General features: G+C 44.7%; 1 protein-coding gene across 3 annotated transcripts in view; it reads right to left on the bottom strand.

The window, feature by feature from the left end:
* Positions 1-14206: 14206 nt before the first annotated feature.
* Positions 14207-18658, bottom strand: part of PACSIN2 (protein kinase C and casein kinase substrate in neurons 2) — a 108887-nt gene continuing 104435 nt past the window's right edge. For all 3 annotated transcript variants that reach the window (XM_044281079.1, XM_044281080.1, XM_044281078.1), the window contains 2 exons: positions 17702-17892; positions 14207-16599 (listed from right to left, as the gene is read on the bottom strand). In XM_044281079.1, the coding sequence (XP_044137014.1) occupies positions 16487-16599; positions 17702-17892 (304 nt within the window). In that variant the 3' untranslated portion in view covers positions 14207-16486. The remainder of the gene's footprint in view (positions 16600-17701; positions 17893-18658) is intronic.

Genomic DNA, 18658 nt, shown 5'->3' with positions numbered 1-18658 from the left:
TGATTGGCTGAAGTGGAAGTTTAGGACACGTGACACGTCAAGGCTTTTTTTTTTTTCTTTATTTTGTGAGTGAAAGTAAGTTTGTCCCTCGTCGTTTCCTGTAGAATGATGGTGCGGCTACCATGGCAACAGGTAGCGATGAGACGCGTTCTGCTGTGGTCAGACAGATTAGTCTACATCCAAGAGATGGCAAGAGGAGACAATACAGTGTTAATATGACTGCTGTATTATGTACAATGTGATCACACCTGTCCAGTGAGGCCAGTGAGATATCCACCCTTGAAGCCTACCAGCTTTGATGCGTTTGTTCCTCCCTGCTGAAGTTTTTGGGACGAGGATGAAGTTGATTTCTTATTCCTCAGTTGTTTTCTATTTTAATGAATTTAGGAGTCCTTATATCACCAGTGATAAATAAGGTGAAGTGAAATCAGTGGAAAGCGGCATTAAACTGTAAATGACTGGCACAAAATGCACATACAAATGGGCACAAGAAAAGTGTGATTTAAATGAATTCAAGACACTGTTCTCACATTGGCAACATACAGAAGGGGATGCCCCGCATCAGATACAACTGTGTTCAGCCTGGACCAAACAGGTTCTGGGCATGAAAACTGGCATCAAAGTGGGCAGACGGACAGTTTTCACTGATGTGAATAAGTAACGTGTTATTAGAGGGTTAAATGAATTCATGCCTCTGATCCACATCATCAGATACAGTGAAGTTCAGACTGGCCCGAACAGGTTCTTGGCACCAGAATTGGCATCAAACTGGGCAAATGGCCACTTAACCATATCTGATGTGGGGCATCGCCCTCTGTGTGTTGGCAGTGGCTTAATTTCCTTTAATTCTTGAAATCACACTTTTTATGCCTATTTTGTGCCCATTATTTGTTCTTTAATGCCGCTTTCTGATTTACTTTTAGGGTAGCTCACTTCACCCTTTTTTATTACTTGTAATCAGATCTCCTCAAAATTCATTAAAAAAATGATGCGAATAAGAAACCAACTTCAGCCTCCTGTTTTTGGGCACCTATTTATATATATATTTATATATATATATATATATATATATATTATTATTTTTTTTCAATTCAATGGAATAAAAAAAATACTAAAAACTATATCAAGTCGATTACACTTTCATTTGTGAGATTTGAACGTTTGCATCTCCCAGCGTCCTTCATCTAGTTGTCTTCCTGTTGCTGCTGTGCCAGCATCTTGGGTGCAGGTTTAGCTAGGGGGAGGCTGGCAGGTATGTACTTCAGATGCAGTGAGGGTGCCGAGGAGCTGTGCTGTGTAGATGCAGAGCTATGGCCACAGGTGAAATTCTACTCCACAGTAAGCGTCAGTGCATACCTCCCAACTTTTGAAAAGGCCACAGCATTTTTTTTTTTTTACTGCATGCCACACCTCATACTCCACCCAATCTATAGACGCCCAATCCCGCCAGTCCACTTAGTGCCAACACACAGTCGTGATGCCCTCTTAGTAACCTCTCACAGTCGAATGCTCCCTTAGGCCCCACACAGTACTTATGCTGCTTTAGTTCGGCTTTCATAGTAGAATGCTCCCACAGTAGAATGCCCCTCCACATAGTAGTTATGCCCCTTTCACAGTAGAATGCCCCTCCACATAGTTATGCCCTCTTAGTGCCGCGCACAGTAGTTATGCCCCTCTTACAGCAGAATGACCCTCCACATAGTAGTTATGCGCCCTCACACAGAATGATCTATAAGTGCCCCCACATATTAGTTATGCCAACGTTGAAAGTGTGACTCCTTAATGCCCATTGCCCACCTCACAATAGTGAAGCCCCTGTAGTTTTAATAAAATAAAAAATTATACTTACCCAGCCCCATTTCCCAATGAATAGAAAACATGATCTCCAACCCAGCAAGCGCGGTGATGTCACTGAATTGCGCCAGCTGCATTGTATTCAACTGTATCTGCTGTCCTCCCAGAACAGCGGGCAAAATATGGGGCTGTCCCGTCGGATCTGAGACCATTGGGAGGCATATGAATGTGAGGAACCGCAAAACTACAACTCACAGCATGCCTGGACAGCCTATAGCTATTAGGGCATGCTGGGAGTTGTAGTTTTTCAACAGCTGGAGGGCCGCTGGTTGAGCATCCCTGCTCTAGATATATGGAGGCATCTATAAGGTCTTGTGCAGATGACTGTATTTTTCTTTTTGCTGTTTTTCATAGACACCATACTGGCCCATTTTTTTCTATCGATTGGTTGTTTTTTTTTTTTTGTTCCGCAGATCCGTGTGCCTGTGGGACTCATGCATGGGTTATGAGGTTTACTGACAAATTTTAAGGTAAATGTTTTATTTCCTAATGAGATTGGCTTTTATAGGACAGTAACGGTTGGTTGGTATACCTTAATAAATACCCTGAACTGGGTCTCTCTCTGGTAAAGCATCTGTGCTCTTGAGGGCAATGCGGTGTGCCCAAGACCTTGGTCGATGAAGATGATTGATAGAGCAGAGAGGAGTCACAGCGGGAATTAGGTTTATAACTAAGAAGCATCATGGCAGGGCAGGCTTCAAGAGTCTACCCATCTCCACACACGAAGGTCAAACTGCAATCAGTGGAGATCCAAGGTTATCAATCCTACGATGTGGATGGGAGTACGGATTTCCCTGCGGCCACACTGAACGCTGTTTGGGCAGGTGCTCCATAGCACAGAGATGCTCTACTAAAGCCTGGCACAAGTAGAGGAGTGATGTGCTATGCTGAGCTCCTGCCCTGTGCCCGCTCATTCCACTCTGCTAAAGCCTTGCCTGGTGCAGGGCAGGAGCTCAGAATGGCATATCAATCCTCTGCCTGGGCCGTATGGTGTCCTGTGTAATATTTGCAAACAGATTTTGCAGCTGGGCCTGTAGACACTTGCTGAAGCTGATGTCCCAGCTGGTCCCATAAATGCTCGATTGGAGATAATTCTAGAAGACCAAGGAAGTGTTTTGCGACTTTGCAGAGAAATTCTGGGGAAACCTTTGCTGGCGGGCGGGCGGGCGAGCGTTATCCTGCTGAGAAATGCCAGCTGGAACCCCTGCCATGCGAGACAACACGTGTGGCCAGCGGATGTCCCTCGTATTACTACTAGGGGTGACTGACTGTTATATGAGATGGCTCCTCAGATCATCACACCAGCAGTTGGGGCAGTGTATCGCTACACACCAAGGATTAAAGGGACTCTGTCACCAGTTTCTAACCCCCCCTTTTAAAACTATTGTTCTCTCCATGGTGCCCTTGTCATTAAAAAGCTGTTGTTATAAGATAAATCCGCCGTCTAGTTTTGATAAAAATCGCTTTTATCTAACCTGTAAATCTTCTGGATAAGGTGCCCAGGGCGTTTCTGAAGGTCTGAATCTGCCGCTCTCCGCCGCCGCCGTTGGTGCCCAGCTCCTCCCATGATCCTTTCAGCGCCACCTCGATGTAATGAAATCCGCCTCCGGCTCTCCTCAGTGCCCCCTCCTCCTTTTCAAAGATCCCGCGCGTGCGCACAGGCCTGTGCCTGATGCGCCCGTGCGGACTTTTAGATTCTGCCTCGTTGAGCGAAGCGCGCGTTCGCGCATGTTCGCGCGCGTGCGCGCGCATGCGCACTTCGCTCAACGAGGCAGAATCTAAAAGTCTGCACGGGCGCATCAGGCACAGGCCTGTGAGCACGCGCGGGATCTTTGAAAAGGAGGAGGGGGCACTGAGGAGAGCCGGAGGTCCCTCTGGCTCAATTCACTATAATAGGGAACTGCGGAGATCCGGCCGCAGAGCTGGGGAGACAATCGATTTTTGACTCTCTCTCTCTGCATATTTGTCGTGCTACTGACGGATCTCCGGCCAGTCCCCATTATAGTGAATGGGGATGGGACAGACTTCCGGCAGCACATGTGTGCACACTGTAGTACAGATTTGGCAGGCGGTTTTCCTGCTGGAAAAGATAAACGCTAGTGTGAAACTGGCCTTAACCAAATGGAGATGAGGAAAGAGAATGTCTACATCAGAGAAGACATCACTGCATGTTTAGGCAGCAGGCTGAAAGTAGGGCTGATTCACTTTCCACATCCTCAGCCACCTTCTCCATATTTTAAAGAATCTGTCACCACAAAATGCAGTGCAGGCAGCATGTTATGGAGCAGGAGGAGCTGAGCTGATGAAAATTTGGTGGATGTTCTTCCCTTCTACCATTGTATTCATATCATATTCTTTCTTGTACTCATTCTGTCCTAGGTCGTCCTGCAGAATACCTGCTGCTATATGTAATACCACAGTCATAGGTGAATGCAGTGCACCCACAGACTAATGGTTCTCATACAATCCTGTGCACCATGTATGATGTACTGAATGGGCGATTGTGTATTGACTGCACTAATTCCTCCATGGCAATATTGCAGTGGCTCTGGCTAACAGGATGGGAGCCCCCTGAGTGAATAGCGGTGATAGTTCTGCTTAGCACAATTCCTTTCACTTGCCTGTATTAATATGGATATGTGGACGAAGCTACAGCTGGATAAGGACACTACAATTTAGGTCAATTTCATTCAAGCATAATAAAGCATATTGGTATCCTGTAAATCCAGTCATGATTGTTGGTTTGATAAGTCCTTATGATATTGTTAATTCAGCTCATCAGACCCAAAGTTGGGCTGGCAATTCGCAGTCATAATATGCTTGTATAATACTGGCCTTAGGGTATATATATGTATTGTGACACAATAAGGGGAATGGTCTGGGAAAACAGGTATTTTCCTCCCAGCGTGTGCTGCTGGGCTGATTTGCAGCCAGGTGGGGTCAAATACGGGACTGGATTTTAATTGCCGATCTGGGTTTTTGGCAGCACCTGGCTGTCTTTAAATAGGCAGCTGGGCTCAGTAGCAGGATCTCTGTGTTTGGATCTGAGGCTTGGTGCCAGGTTGGAGGGCTGAGATCCATGGGCCGAGGTAACAGGCCCCCTAAAGTCTGCTGTGGACTGCTAGAGGCAGAACTGACATCAAGGTGACTTGTCTAATATGAACTTGTGTGGAGTAACACGAAGATGTACTTTCCATTGTGTGTGAAGTAAACACCAAAACTGCAAAGTAATGCATTGTTTTGTGCATTTGCCTTAAGTGTGAATAATTTACTGAAGTTTTGCGTTAAGAACTTGTCTTTTGCCTCTGTACTGCGTCCGCTTACCCTATCTACCAGAGCGAAACCCCACAATTGGTGGAGGATGCGGGAAAGCACAGCAAGGGAGGTGTGATCACTGAAGTATTGTTTTTCATTTTTGCTCCAGGCACGTTTGTATGTCTTGCATTAAACCTGCTAAATTTCATCCCGTGACCCTCGACAAAATGGAGGCCATAATCAAGGCTCTTGTGAAGGCTAACCAGCAGCAGCGAGAAACCAACCTGCAACAACGGGAGGCTAATAGGCAGCAGCAAGAAACAAACCAGCTGCTGTTACAACACGTGATGGCTATACAGACGGCAGGAAATCCCAAAGCATCCATGATGTCTGGAAAGTGGTCCGTGCGGCTATCCCCAAGATGACATCCTTAGATAACTTTGAAACCTACCTGGCTAAGTACGAGAAGCTGGCCACAAGGTAGAAACTACCCCGAGACCAGTGGGCCGTCGTCGCTCTGTTCCTGGCATCCGATTCTCAGCGGGTGTATTTCGATTTGCCGGACGATCAAGCGGCCGACTACCAGAAAGTAGAGTGAGATTCTGGCAAGACTCGGGGTAAATGTGTTGGTCTGGGCCCAGCGGGTGCATCAGCGGGGGTTTAACCAGGCTGAGCCTGCAAGACCCCAGTATTATTACTTATTTCAACTCTTGCAAAAGTGGCTACAGCCTGATGTGCTGAGTCCCATGGCTATGTTGGATCGACTATTAGCTGATATGTTCTGGAGGGCTTTGCCACCCCCTCTCCAGCACTGGATCGGGCAGGTGTCTCCTGGCAATGCCCTGGAGATGTTGGACCTGGTGGAGCGCTATGAGGCTACTAAGAATCTACAGAGGGGTTATTTTGGGAGAGGGTCAGTCAAACCCTGGAAATCTCCACCCCAGGCCCAGAGATTTGAGCCGATGAAACCCACCCGGGATGTAACCACTATGGGCCTGGCTCCGTTAGTCTACTGGCAGTGTCAGGAGCCTGGCAATGTAAGGGCTGACTGTCCTCATCTGGTTGAGCCCATGGACACTAATTGTGGTTACAGTCAGTAGCTACAGTGCTGCCCATAATTATTCATACCCCTGGCAAATTTTGACTTAAAGTTACTTTAATTCAATCAGCAAGTAATTTTTTGACGGGAAATGACATAGGCGTCTCTCAAAAGATAAGACGATGTACAAGAGGCATTATTGTGGGAAAAACATTTCTCAGCTATTTACATTTGAGCAAAAAACACAAGATGTTCCGCACTGTGGAAAATCGCAGAGGACGTGGTCGGAAGCCAAAAGTGACACCTGTGCTGGCCAAGAGGATAGTTAGAGAGGTGAAAAAGAATCCAAGGATCACCACTAAGGCTATCCTGGTGAATCTGTGCTCTGCTGGTGGCAATGTCTCAAGGCAGACAATCCAACGGACACTGCACAATGCAGACCAAGGAGGACGCCACTTCTCCAGATAAGGCACACAAAAGCTCGCTTGGCCTTTGCAAAAGCTCATTTGGACAAAGAAGACAACTTCTGGTCTTCTGTGTTATGGTCAGATAAAACAAAAATTTTATTGTTTGGTCAAAATGATGTTTCCTTCATTTGGCATAAAAAAGGAGAAGCCTTCAACCCAAAGAACACCATCCCCACTGTCAAACATGTTGGTGGGAGCCTAATGCTTTGGGGGTGTTTTTCAGCCAATGGACCAGGGAACCTAATCACAGTAAACGGCACCATGAAAAAAGAGCAATACATGAGGATTCTCAACGACAACATCAGGCAGTCTGCAGAGAAACTTGGCCTTGGGCACCAGTGGATATTTCAGCATGACAATGACCCTAAACACACAGCAAAAGTGGTGAAGAAATGGTTAGCAGACAACAACATTAACGTTTTGGAGTGGCCCAGCCAGAGTCCAGACTTGAATTCAATTGAGAATCTGCAGAGGGAGCTAAAGATCAGGGTGATGGCAAGAAGACCCTCCAACCTGAAAGATTTGGAGCTTATTGCTAAAGATTAATGGGCAAAAATACCTGTGGAAACATGCAAAAAGCTGGCCTGCAATTATAGGAAGCGTTTGATTGCTGTAATAGCCAATAAAGGCTTTTCTATTGATTCTTGAGAAGGGTATGAATAATTTTGGACTGGACACTTTTTGCTCAAGTGTAAATAAAAGCTGAGAAATGTTTTTTTCCCCCACAATAATGCCTCTTGTACAGTCTTATCTTTTGGGAGACACCTATGTCATTTCCAGTCAAAAAATTACTTGCTGGTGGAATAAAAGTAATTTTAAGTCAAAATTTGCCAGGGGTATTAATAATTATGGGCAGCACTGTATATGCCAGGAAACTGTGTGCAACAGGTACCCCGGAATCTCTAGACCACTTGTGCCAGGTGGAAGTGGGAGACACTCAAGGTGCTGCTGGACAGGGAGCCTGGTGACCCTAGTAAGGGCTACCCTAGTGTGGTCTACTGAGTATACTGGCCCGAAAGTCGGGGTGATGTGCATCCATGGAGACTTAAAAGACTACCCCACCGCGCTAGTGTCTTTAACCACGGTAGCCGGCAGGTGGACCCACGAGGTGTCAGTCGCCACAAATCTACACTACAAACTCATAACATGGAGAGACTTTCCGGCCCTATGGCCGGTTGTGAAAGTTACTGATACCCGTGAGGCAGGGGTAAACTCAGGAGATTGGCCTTGTTCAGGAGGAAGGCCAGGACCCTGGGAACCTGAGGCTGAAGAGCCAGCAGTAGGGGGTGACCACCACTTTGGTGGAAGAGGGGGAGACAACCCTGCTGAGTGTAATGGTGGGAGACGTGGAGGACTTGCCACTGGGTCCTGAGTTGGCAGACCTTAACGTCTCCAGGGAAAATTTTGGTACAGCACAACACCGGGACCCAACCCTAACCCGAGCCTGGGAGAATGTGGTAATAATTGATAGTGAACCACAACAACCTGGGGCCAAGTCGATGTTTCCCCATTTTGTGGTTAATCAGAATATGCTGTATCGGGTAAACCAGCTGAACATATTGATCAGTTGGTGGTGGCCCCTAACTTGTGTTCGAGTTAGCCCACCAACATGTTCTCGGGCATCATCTGGGAATGCAGAAAACAACGAATATTACAACGGTTTTACTGGCCTGGTGTGTTTAGAGAGGTGGACAAATTTTGCCCGACCTGCCAAACAACTAGCCCCGAAGCACCTTTTCCGCAGTCCCTTAGTACCGCTCCCGATCATCGAGGTACCGTTTGAGCGAATCAATATAGACCTCATAGGCCCAGTACCGAAGTCCGCTAGAGGACACCAACACATCTTGGTCGTCCTAGATGACGCCACTTGGTATCCGAAGGCGTTGCCACTGCGACACACATCGGCCAAACTTATAGCTAAAGAATTAATGGAGATGTTTTCCTGAGTGGGGCTACCTAAAGAGGTTCTGACTGACCACTGGACCCCTTTTATGTCCAAGGTCATGAGGGAACTCTGTAAGTTGCTGCACATCAAACAGCTACAGACGTCCATTTATCATCCGCAAACTGACGGCCTGGTTAAAAGGTTTAACCAAACATTAAAAAACATGTTAAAAAGAGTTGTGTCTAAGGAATTGGAAGGACTGGGACCTCCTTCTGCCCTATCTTATGTTCGCAGTGCAAGAGGTGCCCCAGGCCTCTACTGGGTTCTCGCCCTTCGAACTGCTATATGGCAGACATCCTCATGGTCTGTTGAGCAACAACCCACCCCATATAAAAGTATTATTGAATACGTCACCCAGATGCAGGAACGTATGGTAACAGTGTTGCCTCTAGTAAGAGAGCATATGGAGGCAGATCAGCAAGCTCAAAGTCGGGTCTATAATCGGCAGGCTCGCGTCCGGATCTTGAACCTGGGAGATCGGTTTTTCGTTCTGGTACCGACCATGGACAGTAAGTTCCTGGCTAGGTGGCAGGGACCCTACAAAGTAATCGAAAAAGTTGGAGAGGTAAACTGCAAGTTACACCAGCCAGGGCGGCGAAAGCCAGAGCAGGTGCACCATGTGAATTTACTCAAACCTTGGAAAGATAGAGACCGGTACTGACGACAGCCCACGGCCGAGTTTTCTAGGGGAAGAGGTTCTGGCACCTCGGTCTGATGCAAGGGAAGCGGTTGCCACAGTGAAAATTGCTGACAGCCTCTCCTCTAAACAGACTCAGGAGGCCAGGGATTTTGTCAGCAGGAACACTGATGTGTTCTCATGGATGCACTTCCACAATTCAGCATGACATTGTCACTGAGCCTCAGGCAAAAGTCCGGTTAAAACCATACCGGGTACCTGAGGCTCGGGGACAAGCCATCTTGGAGGACGTGCAGCTAAGGCTACAACTAGACGTTATTGAGGAGTCTAAAAGTGAGTGGGCCAGCCCTATAGTTGAAATACCCAAACCGAACAGGACATTACGGTTCTTTAACGATTTTCGTAAACTAAACGAGATTTCAAAATTTGATACGTATCCCATGCCCCAGGTGGATGAGCTTATCGAGAGATTACGACAAGCCCGGTATTTTCTTGTTTTGGACCTCACAAAAGGGTACTGGCAGGTACCCTTGACGGAGGCTGCCAAAGAGAAAACTGCCTTCATCACACCAGAGGGGCTGTACCAATATAAGGTGTTACCCTTTGGTTTGCATGGCTCCCCTGCCACTTTTCATCGACTTATAAACATTGTGCTTTGTCCACGCTTCGGCTTACCTGGACGATATTGTCATCCACAGTACCAACTGGGAAAGTCACCTACCCAAAGTGCAGGCCGTAGTGGATTGCCTTTGGAAGGCTGCACTAACCGCTAACCCCAAAACATGTGCGATAGGGTTAGATCAGACTAAATACCTGGGGTATGGCATCAAACCTCAAGTGAACAAAATAGAGGCGATACAGAATTGGCCGCGACCTGTCACCACTAGGCAAATAAAGTAATTCCTGCGAATGGTGGGCTATTACATGAGATTTGTCCCCCACTTTGCTACGGTGGCCACGGCATTGACAGGGCTCTTGAAGGGACGCAAGTCAGTGATGGTTCGCTGGGATGATCAGGCGGAAGAGGCTTTCTCCGCTTTGAAGTAAGCCCTGTGCGGGTCCCCAGTTTTGGTGACTCCTGACTTCAAAAAGGAATTTATAGTACAGACTGATGCCTCCGAAGTAGGCCTTGGTGCTGTACTGTCTCAGGAAGTCAACGGGGAAGAGACAAATTCTGCCTGGTGACCGACCTCTCCCCTCAAGTGGATGAGCCAGGCCAAAGACAGAAATGCCCGGGTCACCAGATGGTTGATTTCCCTACAGAACTTTAAATTTACAGTGGAACACAGGGCAGGCCGGTTGAAGGGAAACGTGGATGCCCTGTCCCGAGTACATTGTCTGGCAAGTGTTCACCCCCTCAGGGTTGAACAAAAAGGAAGGGGGGTATGTGACCCAGTGAGGGGAATGGTCTGGGAAAACAGGTATTTTCCTCCCAGCGTGTGCTGCTGGGCTGATTTGCAGCCAGGTGGGGTCAAATACTGGACTAGATTTTAATTGCGGGTCCGGGTTTTTGGCAGCACCTGGCTGTCCTTAAATAGGCAGCTGGACCTCTGTGTTGGGCTCTAATGCTTGGTGCCAGGTTGGAGGGCTGAGACCCATGGGCCAAGGAAACAGGCCCCCTAAACCCTGCAGTGGACTGCTGGAGGCAGAACTGACATCAAGATGACTTGTCTTATATGAAATTTCCAATTTGTGTGAAGTAACACCAAGATGTACTTTCCATTGTGTGTGAAGTAAACACCAAGACTGAAAAGTAACGTATTTTTTTGTGCATTTGCCTTAAGTGTGAATAAACACTGAAGTTTTGCGTTCTTGTAAAAGGCAGGTGGGTACAACAGCCCAATTGGGGATGAGCAAACCCTGTATGTAGAGAATCAAAAATTGGCCAGCACTCCAAGAAGTAAAATGAAAAAAGAAATGTATTCACCCATAAGGCAATGCAACGTTTTGGCTTGAGGAAGGCTCTAGCACTGAGCCGAGACGTCGCATTGCCTTATGGGTGAATACATTTCTTTTTTCATTTAACTTTTTGGAGTTCTGCCTGTTTTTTTTTTTATTATATATATATATATATATATATATATATATACACACACACACACACACACACAGAGTACATGCCAGAAGTTTGGACACACCTTCTCATTCAAAGAGTTTTCTTTATTTTCATGACTATGAAAATTGTAGATTCACACTGAAGGCATCAAAACTATGAATTAACACATGTGGAATTATATACATAACAAAAAAGTGTGAAACTGAAAATATGTCATATTCTAGGTTCTTTAAAGTAGCCACCTTTTGCTTTGATTACTGCTTTGCACACTCTTGGCATTCTCTTGATGAGCTTCAAGAGGTAGTCACCTGAAATGGTTTTCACTTCACAGGTGTGCCCTGTCAGGTTTAATAAGTGGGATTTTTTGCCTTATAAATGGGGTTGGGACCATCAGTTGCGTTGTGAAGAAGTCAGGTGGATACACAGCTGATGGCCATCATTACTTTAAGAAATAAAGGTCAGTCAGTCCGAAAAATTGGGAAAACTTTGAAAGTGTCCCCAAGTGCAGTCACAAAACCCATCAAGCGCTACAAAGAAACTGGCTCACATGCGGACCGCCCCAGGAAAGGAAGACTAAGAGTCACCTCTGCTGCGGAGGATAAGTTCATCCGGAGTCACCAGCCTCAGAAATCGCAGGTTAACAGCAGCTCAGATTAGAGACCAGGTCAATGCCACACAGAGTTCTAGCAGCAGACACATCTCTAGAACAACTGTTAAAGGGGTTGTCCAGGTTCAGAGCTGAACCTGGACATCCCTCCATTTTCACCCCGGCAGCCCCCCTGACATGAGCATCGGAGCAGTTCATGCTCCGATGCTCTCCTTTGCCCTGCGCTAAATCGCGCAGGGCAAAGGCATTTTTCTGAGTTCCGGTGACATACCGGGCTCTCTATGGGGCTGACAGGCAGCCCGGTGACGTCACCGGCACTGATGGGCGGGATTTGGCTCTGCCCTAGCCAGTAAAACGGCTAGGGCAGAGCTAAAGCCCGCCCCTCAGAGCCGGTGACGTCACCGAACACACTGCTGGGCGGAAGTTACCGCCCGGCAGTGTGTTATTGAAAACACAAGAGCCTGTGCCCTGCGCGATCTAGCGCAGGGCACGGGAGCGCATCGGAGCATGAGATGCTCCGATGCCAGGCTCAGGAGGGCTGCCGGGGTGAAAATAAGGGTATGTCCGGGTTCAGCTCTGAACCCGGACAACCCCTTTAAGAGGAGACTGTGTGAATCAGGCCTTCATGGTAGAATATCTGCTAGGAAACCACTGCTAAGGACAGGCAACAAGCAGAAGAGACTTGTTTGGGCTAAAGAACACAAGGAATGGACATTAGACCAGTGGAAATCTGTGCTTTGGTCTGATGAGTCCAAATTTGAGATCTTTGGTTCCAACCACAGTGTCTTTGTGCAATCCAGAAAAGGTGAACGGATGGACTCTACATGCCTGGTTCCCACCGTGAAGCATGGAGGAGGTGGTGTGATGGTGCTTTGCTAGTGACACTGTTGGGGTTTTATTTAAAATTGAAGGCATACTGAACCAGCATGACCACCACAGCATCTTGCAGCGGCATGCTATTCCATCCGGTTTGTGTTTAGTTGGACCATCATTTATTTTTCAACAGGACAATGACCCCAAACACACCTCCAGGCTGTGTAAAGGCTATTTTACCATGAAGGAGAGTGATGGGGTGCTGCGCCAGATGACCTGGCCTCCACAGTCACCGGACCTGAACCCAATCAAGATGGTTTGGGGTGAGCTGGACCGCAGAGTGAAGGCAAAAAGGCCAACAAATGCTAAGCATCTCTGGGAACTCCTTCAAGACTGTTGGAAGACCATTTCAGGTGACTACCTCTTGAAGCTCATCAAGAGAATGCCAAGAGTGTGCAAAGCAGTAATCAAAGCAAAAGGTAGCTACTTTGAAGAACCTAGATAATGACATATTTTCAGTTGTTTAATACTTTTTTTGTTATGCATATAATTCCACATGTGTTAATTCATAGTTTTGATGCCTTCAGTGTGAATCTACACTTTTCATAGTCATGAAAATAAATAAAAAAATCTTTGAATGAGAAGGTGTGTCCAAACTTTTGGTCTGTACTGTATATATATATATATATATATATATATATATATATATATATATATATATATAATTTTTTTTACACAAAAGGGGACAAACTTAAAAAAATAAATAAAAAAAAATAAAAAAAAAATGAGTTCAAAGCTATGTCAAAGTCAGTCTTTGAACACCATCTTGTTTTGCAATCTAAATATTTTATAGATATATCTTTATAGGAACATAGCTCTATTCTCCTGATACAGAGCTCATGTCCCCTGGATAGACAGAGGTAAATTCTAACATTCTGTCTACCCGCAGCCACCACTAGAGGGAGTGTACTGCATACTTTTGATGCTTTGGGCTCAATAACAATACAGTAGGCAGTAAGCTCCCCCTAGTGGTGAATGTAGGTATGATATTTAATGTCTGTTTTACAGTCCTGTTTAGGCACAACTGTACAGATGCTGCACATTTACAATGAAGTGGAATCTGATTCATGTGGTGCAAGGTCTAATTTGACAATTGAACAAGTGATACGGCTGCCCCGCTAGTCTTAAGATTCTGGGAACTAAAGGGGAGATTTATCCAAACTGGTGCAAAGGAAAACTGGCTCATAGCAACCAATCAGATTCCAACTTTTATTTTCCTAAGGCGCGCTGAAAAATGAAACTTGGAATCTGATTGGTTGCTATGCCAGTTTTCCTTTACACCAGCTTAATAAATCTTTCCATTGCCCTCCATTTTGATCTGTTAAATACTTGTGAATAGGGGGGGGGGGGGGGTCTGACAAAAACTGGCTGGGGGAACACTGTACTAAACAAAAAAAACAAAAAAAACATGTGCATTATGAACAAACCCAGATAGAATAAAAATTCAAAATGAGCACACAAAAACACAGAGAATTCCAATAAAATATATTTGTATTCTTTTCATAGGATTACAGCCAAGATTCCTGGTGTGGCACAACTTACCCGAAATCCTACAAATCAGCTTTGTGTACAGTTATTTGTGCTATAGTATGCAGTAAAGACTTTCCTCAACAAACAGGTTTCCATTCAATGCATCAGAAACGTTATAATATCGACAATACATCATTAGAAGCTAGGAGGTTCCCCCGTGCCGGTCAGCCGCTCCTTACTAAGGGGAGTTCTGTGAAAAGGCTAGGGAGAGAGCAGGATCACAAAACAAGGGGCCTACTCTGCACACCATGGATCCCCTATAAAGGTGGCCCCTGGTCATAATCAACTGTCTGAGCTTGTAGCCCTCCGCCCGAGGTATAAAAAAAAGCCTCTGTCTTCAGATGCATTTCAGGAGACAACTCTATTGGGCTTATCGAGACCAAAACCATGGATGCCACTGCCCGGATCCCCTTTCTCCAAGAATTTGTGGAAGACGATTACAGTGTTTCGCTACAAGAAATCCACACAGAACTGAGAAGAAGCTTACAAGTCACCAGTTTCCAAATTACATATTCACAACACTTTTTTTCCTTAGTTTATTACTAAAAAAAAATTTGTTTTTCAGAATCACAGAATACTTAAGACTATGATACAGCAAAACTAGGAAGGATGGAAGGTCTAGAATTGATAACAGTCTTCAAGCATAGTCTGTCATGAAATCCACGAGACGACATGCGTTAAAAGATTCTCTTCGTATAGTCAATGGTTTATATATCTAATATATATTTATATAGAGGCATAAATATGTAGATTTTTTTTTTCAATTTCCATATAGACAAAAACGCACATTACTCTAACACAGCGTTTGGCTACTTGTACAGTGGATGACGACATGAAGAAAGTCTTGACACATATGTAGCCTTTGAGTTAACTGGTTAAACTAGATCAGCTCTGTTCTGCATCAGGTCTACAGAAGGTGGAGTCCAAGATGAACCCAAAAGCCCTTTCCCATCATTACAAGCTCAAAATAAATATGTGCATGGCTCTTGGTTTCGTTCTAGGAATAGGGATTTTCATGTAATACTTTGTCTCTGGCCAACAGGAAAGTCGCCTAAAACTAATATACGAAGAGCTTTGCTTTACTGTACAGGACATGATATGCAGTAGAGGAAAGAACAAGAAAAAAAAAGGCAAAAATAGTAATAAAATAGACACCAATCTGCACAATACAAGGGAATGTTTCATCGGACGACAAGTGAGCGCAAAGAATTAAATACCAGAAAATTGTCCCTGATTAGTAATCATTTTGTTCTAAGTGTTCATCTATTGAGGTCTGAATATGTAGATTATGAAATCAAGTTCACCGGCAGAAGACAGGATTCAGAACTGTTAGTAGGACTGGCACATGAGGTGGCCAGGGCGAAAAAGAAAAGAAAATAGATTTTTTCGTTGGTGGAGAATGACCCAGAATTAGGTTATTAAACTCTGCCACAATTTATGGTAACAGACTTTTTTAAATTAAATACAATACTTTATTATGACCCGCTAAGGTCGGCTACTTGAATTTTATTTTTTGTATATCACATGGAGTCGTGTGGTTGTATCATGTGATAAAACCAAGCTTATCAGTTATAGTTCTTTTGTTTGCTTTTAAAAAAAAAAAAATTTATGGAAGAGGAGCAGCGATCCATCCTGCAGAAAAAAAAATATTAAAAAATTAAGGGGGAAAAAAAAAAATTATTATCTACACCCAGCATTAAATAAGACAAGAACCTCATTAAAAAAAAAATACAGAACTGCAACGCTTAAAAAAATATATATTCCACATTACAGAAAAGGTCACTTCTACCAACAAGTCATATGGATACATGAATGCGCAGGATCAATGCAAGGCACCGTCCACAACAGCGACCAATAATAAAATTATCTGGAAAAAAAAACTACAGCAAGAAAACAAGCAGGGCTGTTTCTTCTCAATGTGCTGATTTTGCACTAAATTGCAATGGGCCCCTTTTCAAAGTAAGAACAGCTGCCGCTATGATAACTGCATCTATTCTTTGAAAAAGAGGAAAGACAAAAAAAAAAACTAAACTTAAAATCAAAAACATCAAGATTCCCAGTTCTACCAAATGTATGCAAAGTCATTCCTAGTGTCAACCGCATCTTCCTTATATTGTAATATATACAGGTTATGTCGCATTCAGCTCATCCCAGTGAACAGATTACAGGTTATTAGGAGAACTAGGTGCACGCTAGAGGCAGGGGAATGAGGTCACTCCTATGTCACTGCACGGCCTCCACATAGTTTGCAGGGTACAGCCCCACTTGTCCACTGTCCAGACGCCCTTTGCACCAGCCCTGTTCGTCTTCATCTTCTATTTTTGTCAGCTCTTCTCCTAAAAAAAAATAAAAGGTGAGGGATCATATTAATAATTCACAGAAATTTACACCACTGTGCCAAAGAAAATACTGCACAAAATAAAAGTGTTAATAGTTGAAATTTATACTGCGTCAGTACACCGATCCCAAACATACAGCCAATGTCATAAAGAACTATCTGCAGTATTAAGAATAAGAAGTCCTAGAAGTGATGATATGGCCCCTACACAGCCCTGGTCTCATCCTCGAGTCTGTCTGGGATTACATGAAGAGACAGAAGGATCTGAGCAGGCCTATATCCACAGAAGATATGTGGTGAGTTCTCCAAGATGTTCGGAACAACCTTCAAAAACTGTGTGTAAGTATAGGGTGGTCACACCAAATACTGATCGGATTTAGATTTCACTGTTCTTTCACTTTGCATTTTCTTAATTGATACCAATAAACTATTAACACTTCTATTTTTGAAAGCATTCCTACTCTGCAGCATTGTTTCCACAGTACTGTATGGTGTGGGTTTAAGTTTGATACAGGTCACTTCCTATAGATCACGATGACCTGCTGTTGACTGCTTTGTTAGCTTAGGACAGAGCTCTGATTAATGACCGATTGTCTACTGAGATCCTGAACTCAGGCTCCTGCCTAATCAGAGACTGCTACTGTCGTTTTCACACCGTAAGGGCTCATGCACACAAACCATTTTTCCCCCGGTTCCATGCCTTTTATTGTGGCCCGTATGTGGATCTATTCACTTCAATGGATCCGTATAAATAAATAAATAAAAAAAAACACGGAATTTACTCCGTGTGCATTCAGTTTTCATACGTATGTCTGCATGTCCATTCCGCAAAAAATAAAAATAGAACATGTCCTATTATTGTCTGTATTATGGACAATGATAGGAAAGTTCTATTACGGGCCGGATGTCCAGTTCCTCCGATCTGATGGAGCAGCAGGTCGGGCATGCATCCTGCTGTTCCGTTCAATCTCTATGGAACTGGCTGTACTGAAAACATATCAAGACTAGAGGAGCAGGTCTGAAGATGGGGCTTTGTGAGGATGCCCTATATGAAAACAACATATTGGACAATATCTGAACATATTTAGTCATTTCCTTACCAGCTTTGAAGCTAAGCTCATCTGTCTCCTGCCCCTCATAGTCATACAGTGCTCTGACCCGGACCTCCGTTCCACCAGAAGCCTCGTCATCAAATGGGTTGCTGTCTCCATTGGCGTCATTGCTGGTGAAGGGGTTGCTGGATTCGTCATCGGACCACTCAGTGGGATAACTTTTTTCATAGCTGCTGACGCTGGAATACAAGTAGAGGACAGGTAAGACTCTACAGGCATGGATGAAGCTGCTATAACCACCCGATACAAAGAGCAGGCAGACCTAAGCATTATGTGGTCAGCGTCACATGTGCTCCAGCTTTACAGATCAAAACAAAAAGGCTGGTTAAGTGAATAGCACTCATGCATATAAGTAAGCTTAGACAGAATAGGAATTATGCCTGATGGTAAAATACAGCTATAACTGGCCTCCTTCTAGAGGAGCAAATTCTGTGCTTATCAATTTCTAACCATATCCCGATAGTGGCAAGAACTCTGATACAATTCTCCAAATCCCCTGCATAGACATAAGTAAATGACAAAATTCTGGCTGTCTACAGCTGCCACTAGAGGGAGCACTTCACATAGTAGTCATTGAACACTAGTAACCCCACATGCGGTTAGCTTCCCCTAGTGGTTGCTGCAGGCAGATCTGTAGTGAGGCTGTGACAGAAAGCAGAGGATCCAACAGAAGTAGAGATGAGCGAATTCGCTAAAAACTTTGTTCTAATACTGTACAGAGATCCATCTCCGTACAGTATTAGAATGTATTGGCTCCGATGAGCCGAAGTTATTATTTTGCGAAGTCGCGCGAGACTTCGTGTAATAACTTCGGGAATTAATTATTACTGTAAAAAACCTTGACACCACACTGAGTGGTACCACTCAGAACCAAACTCGAGTTCGCTCTAAACCGGAGAACAAAGCTCCAATCTCCAAAAGGGTGGATTCACATGTGTTCTGGAT

This window comes from Bufo gargarizans, chromosome 2 (genome assembly GCF_014858855.1).
Source record: "Bufo gargarizans isolate SCDJY-AF-19 chromosome 2, ASM1485885v1, whole genome shotgun sequence".
Taxonomy (NCBI): Eukaryota; Metazoa; Chordata; class Amphibia; order Anura; family Bufonidae; genus Bufo; species Bufo gargarizans.
This window is presented reverse-complemented; position numbering and strand designations above follow the sequence as displayed.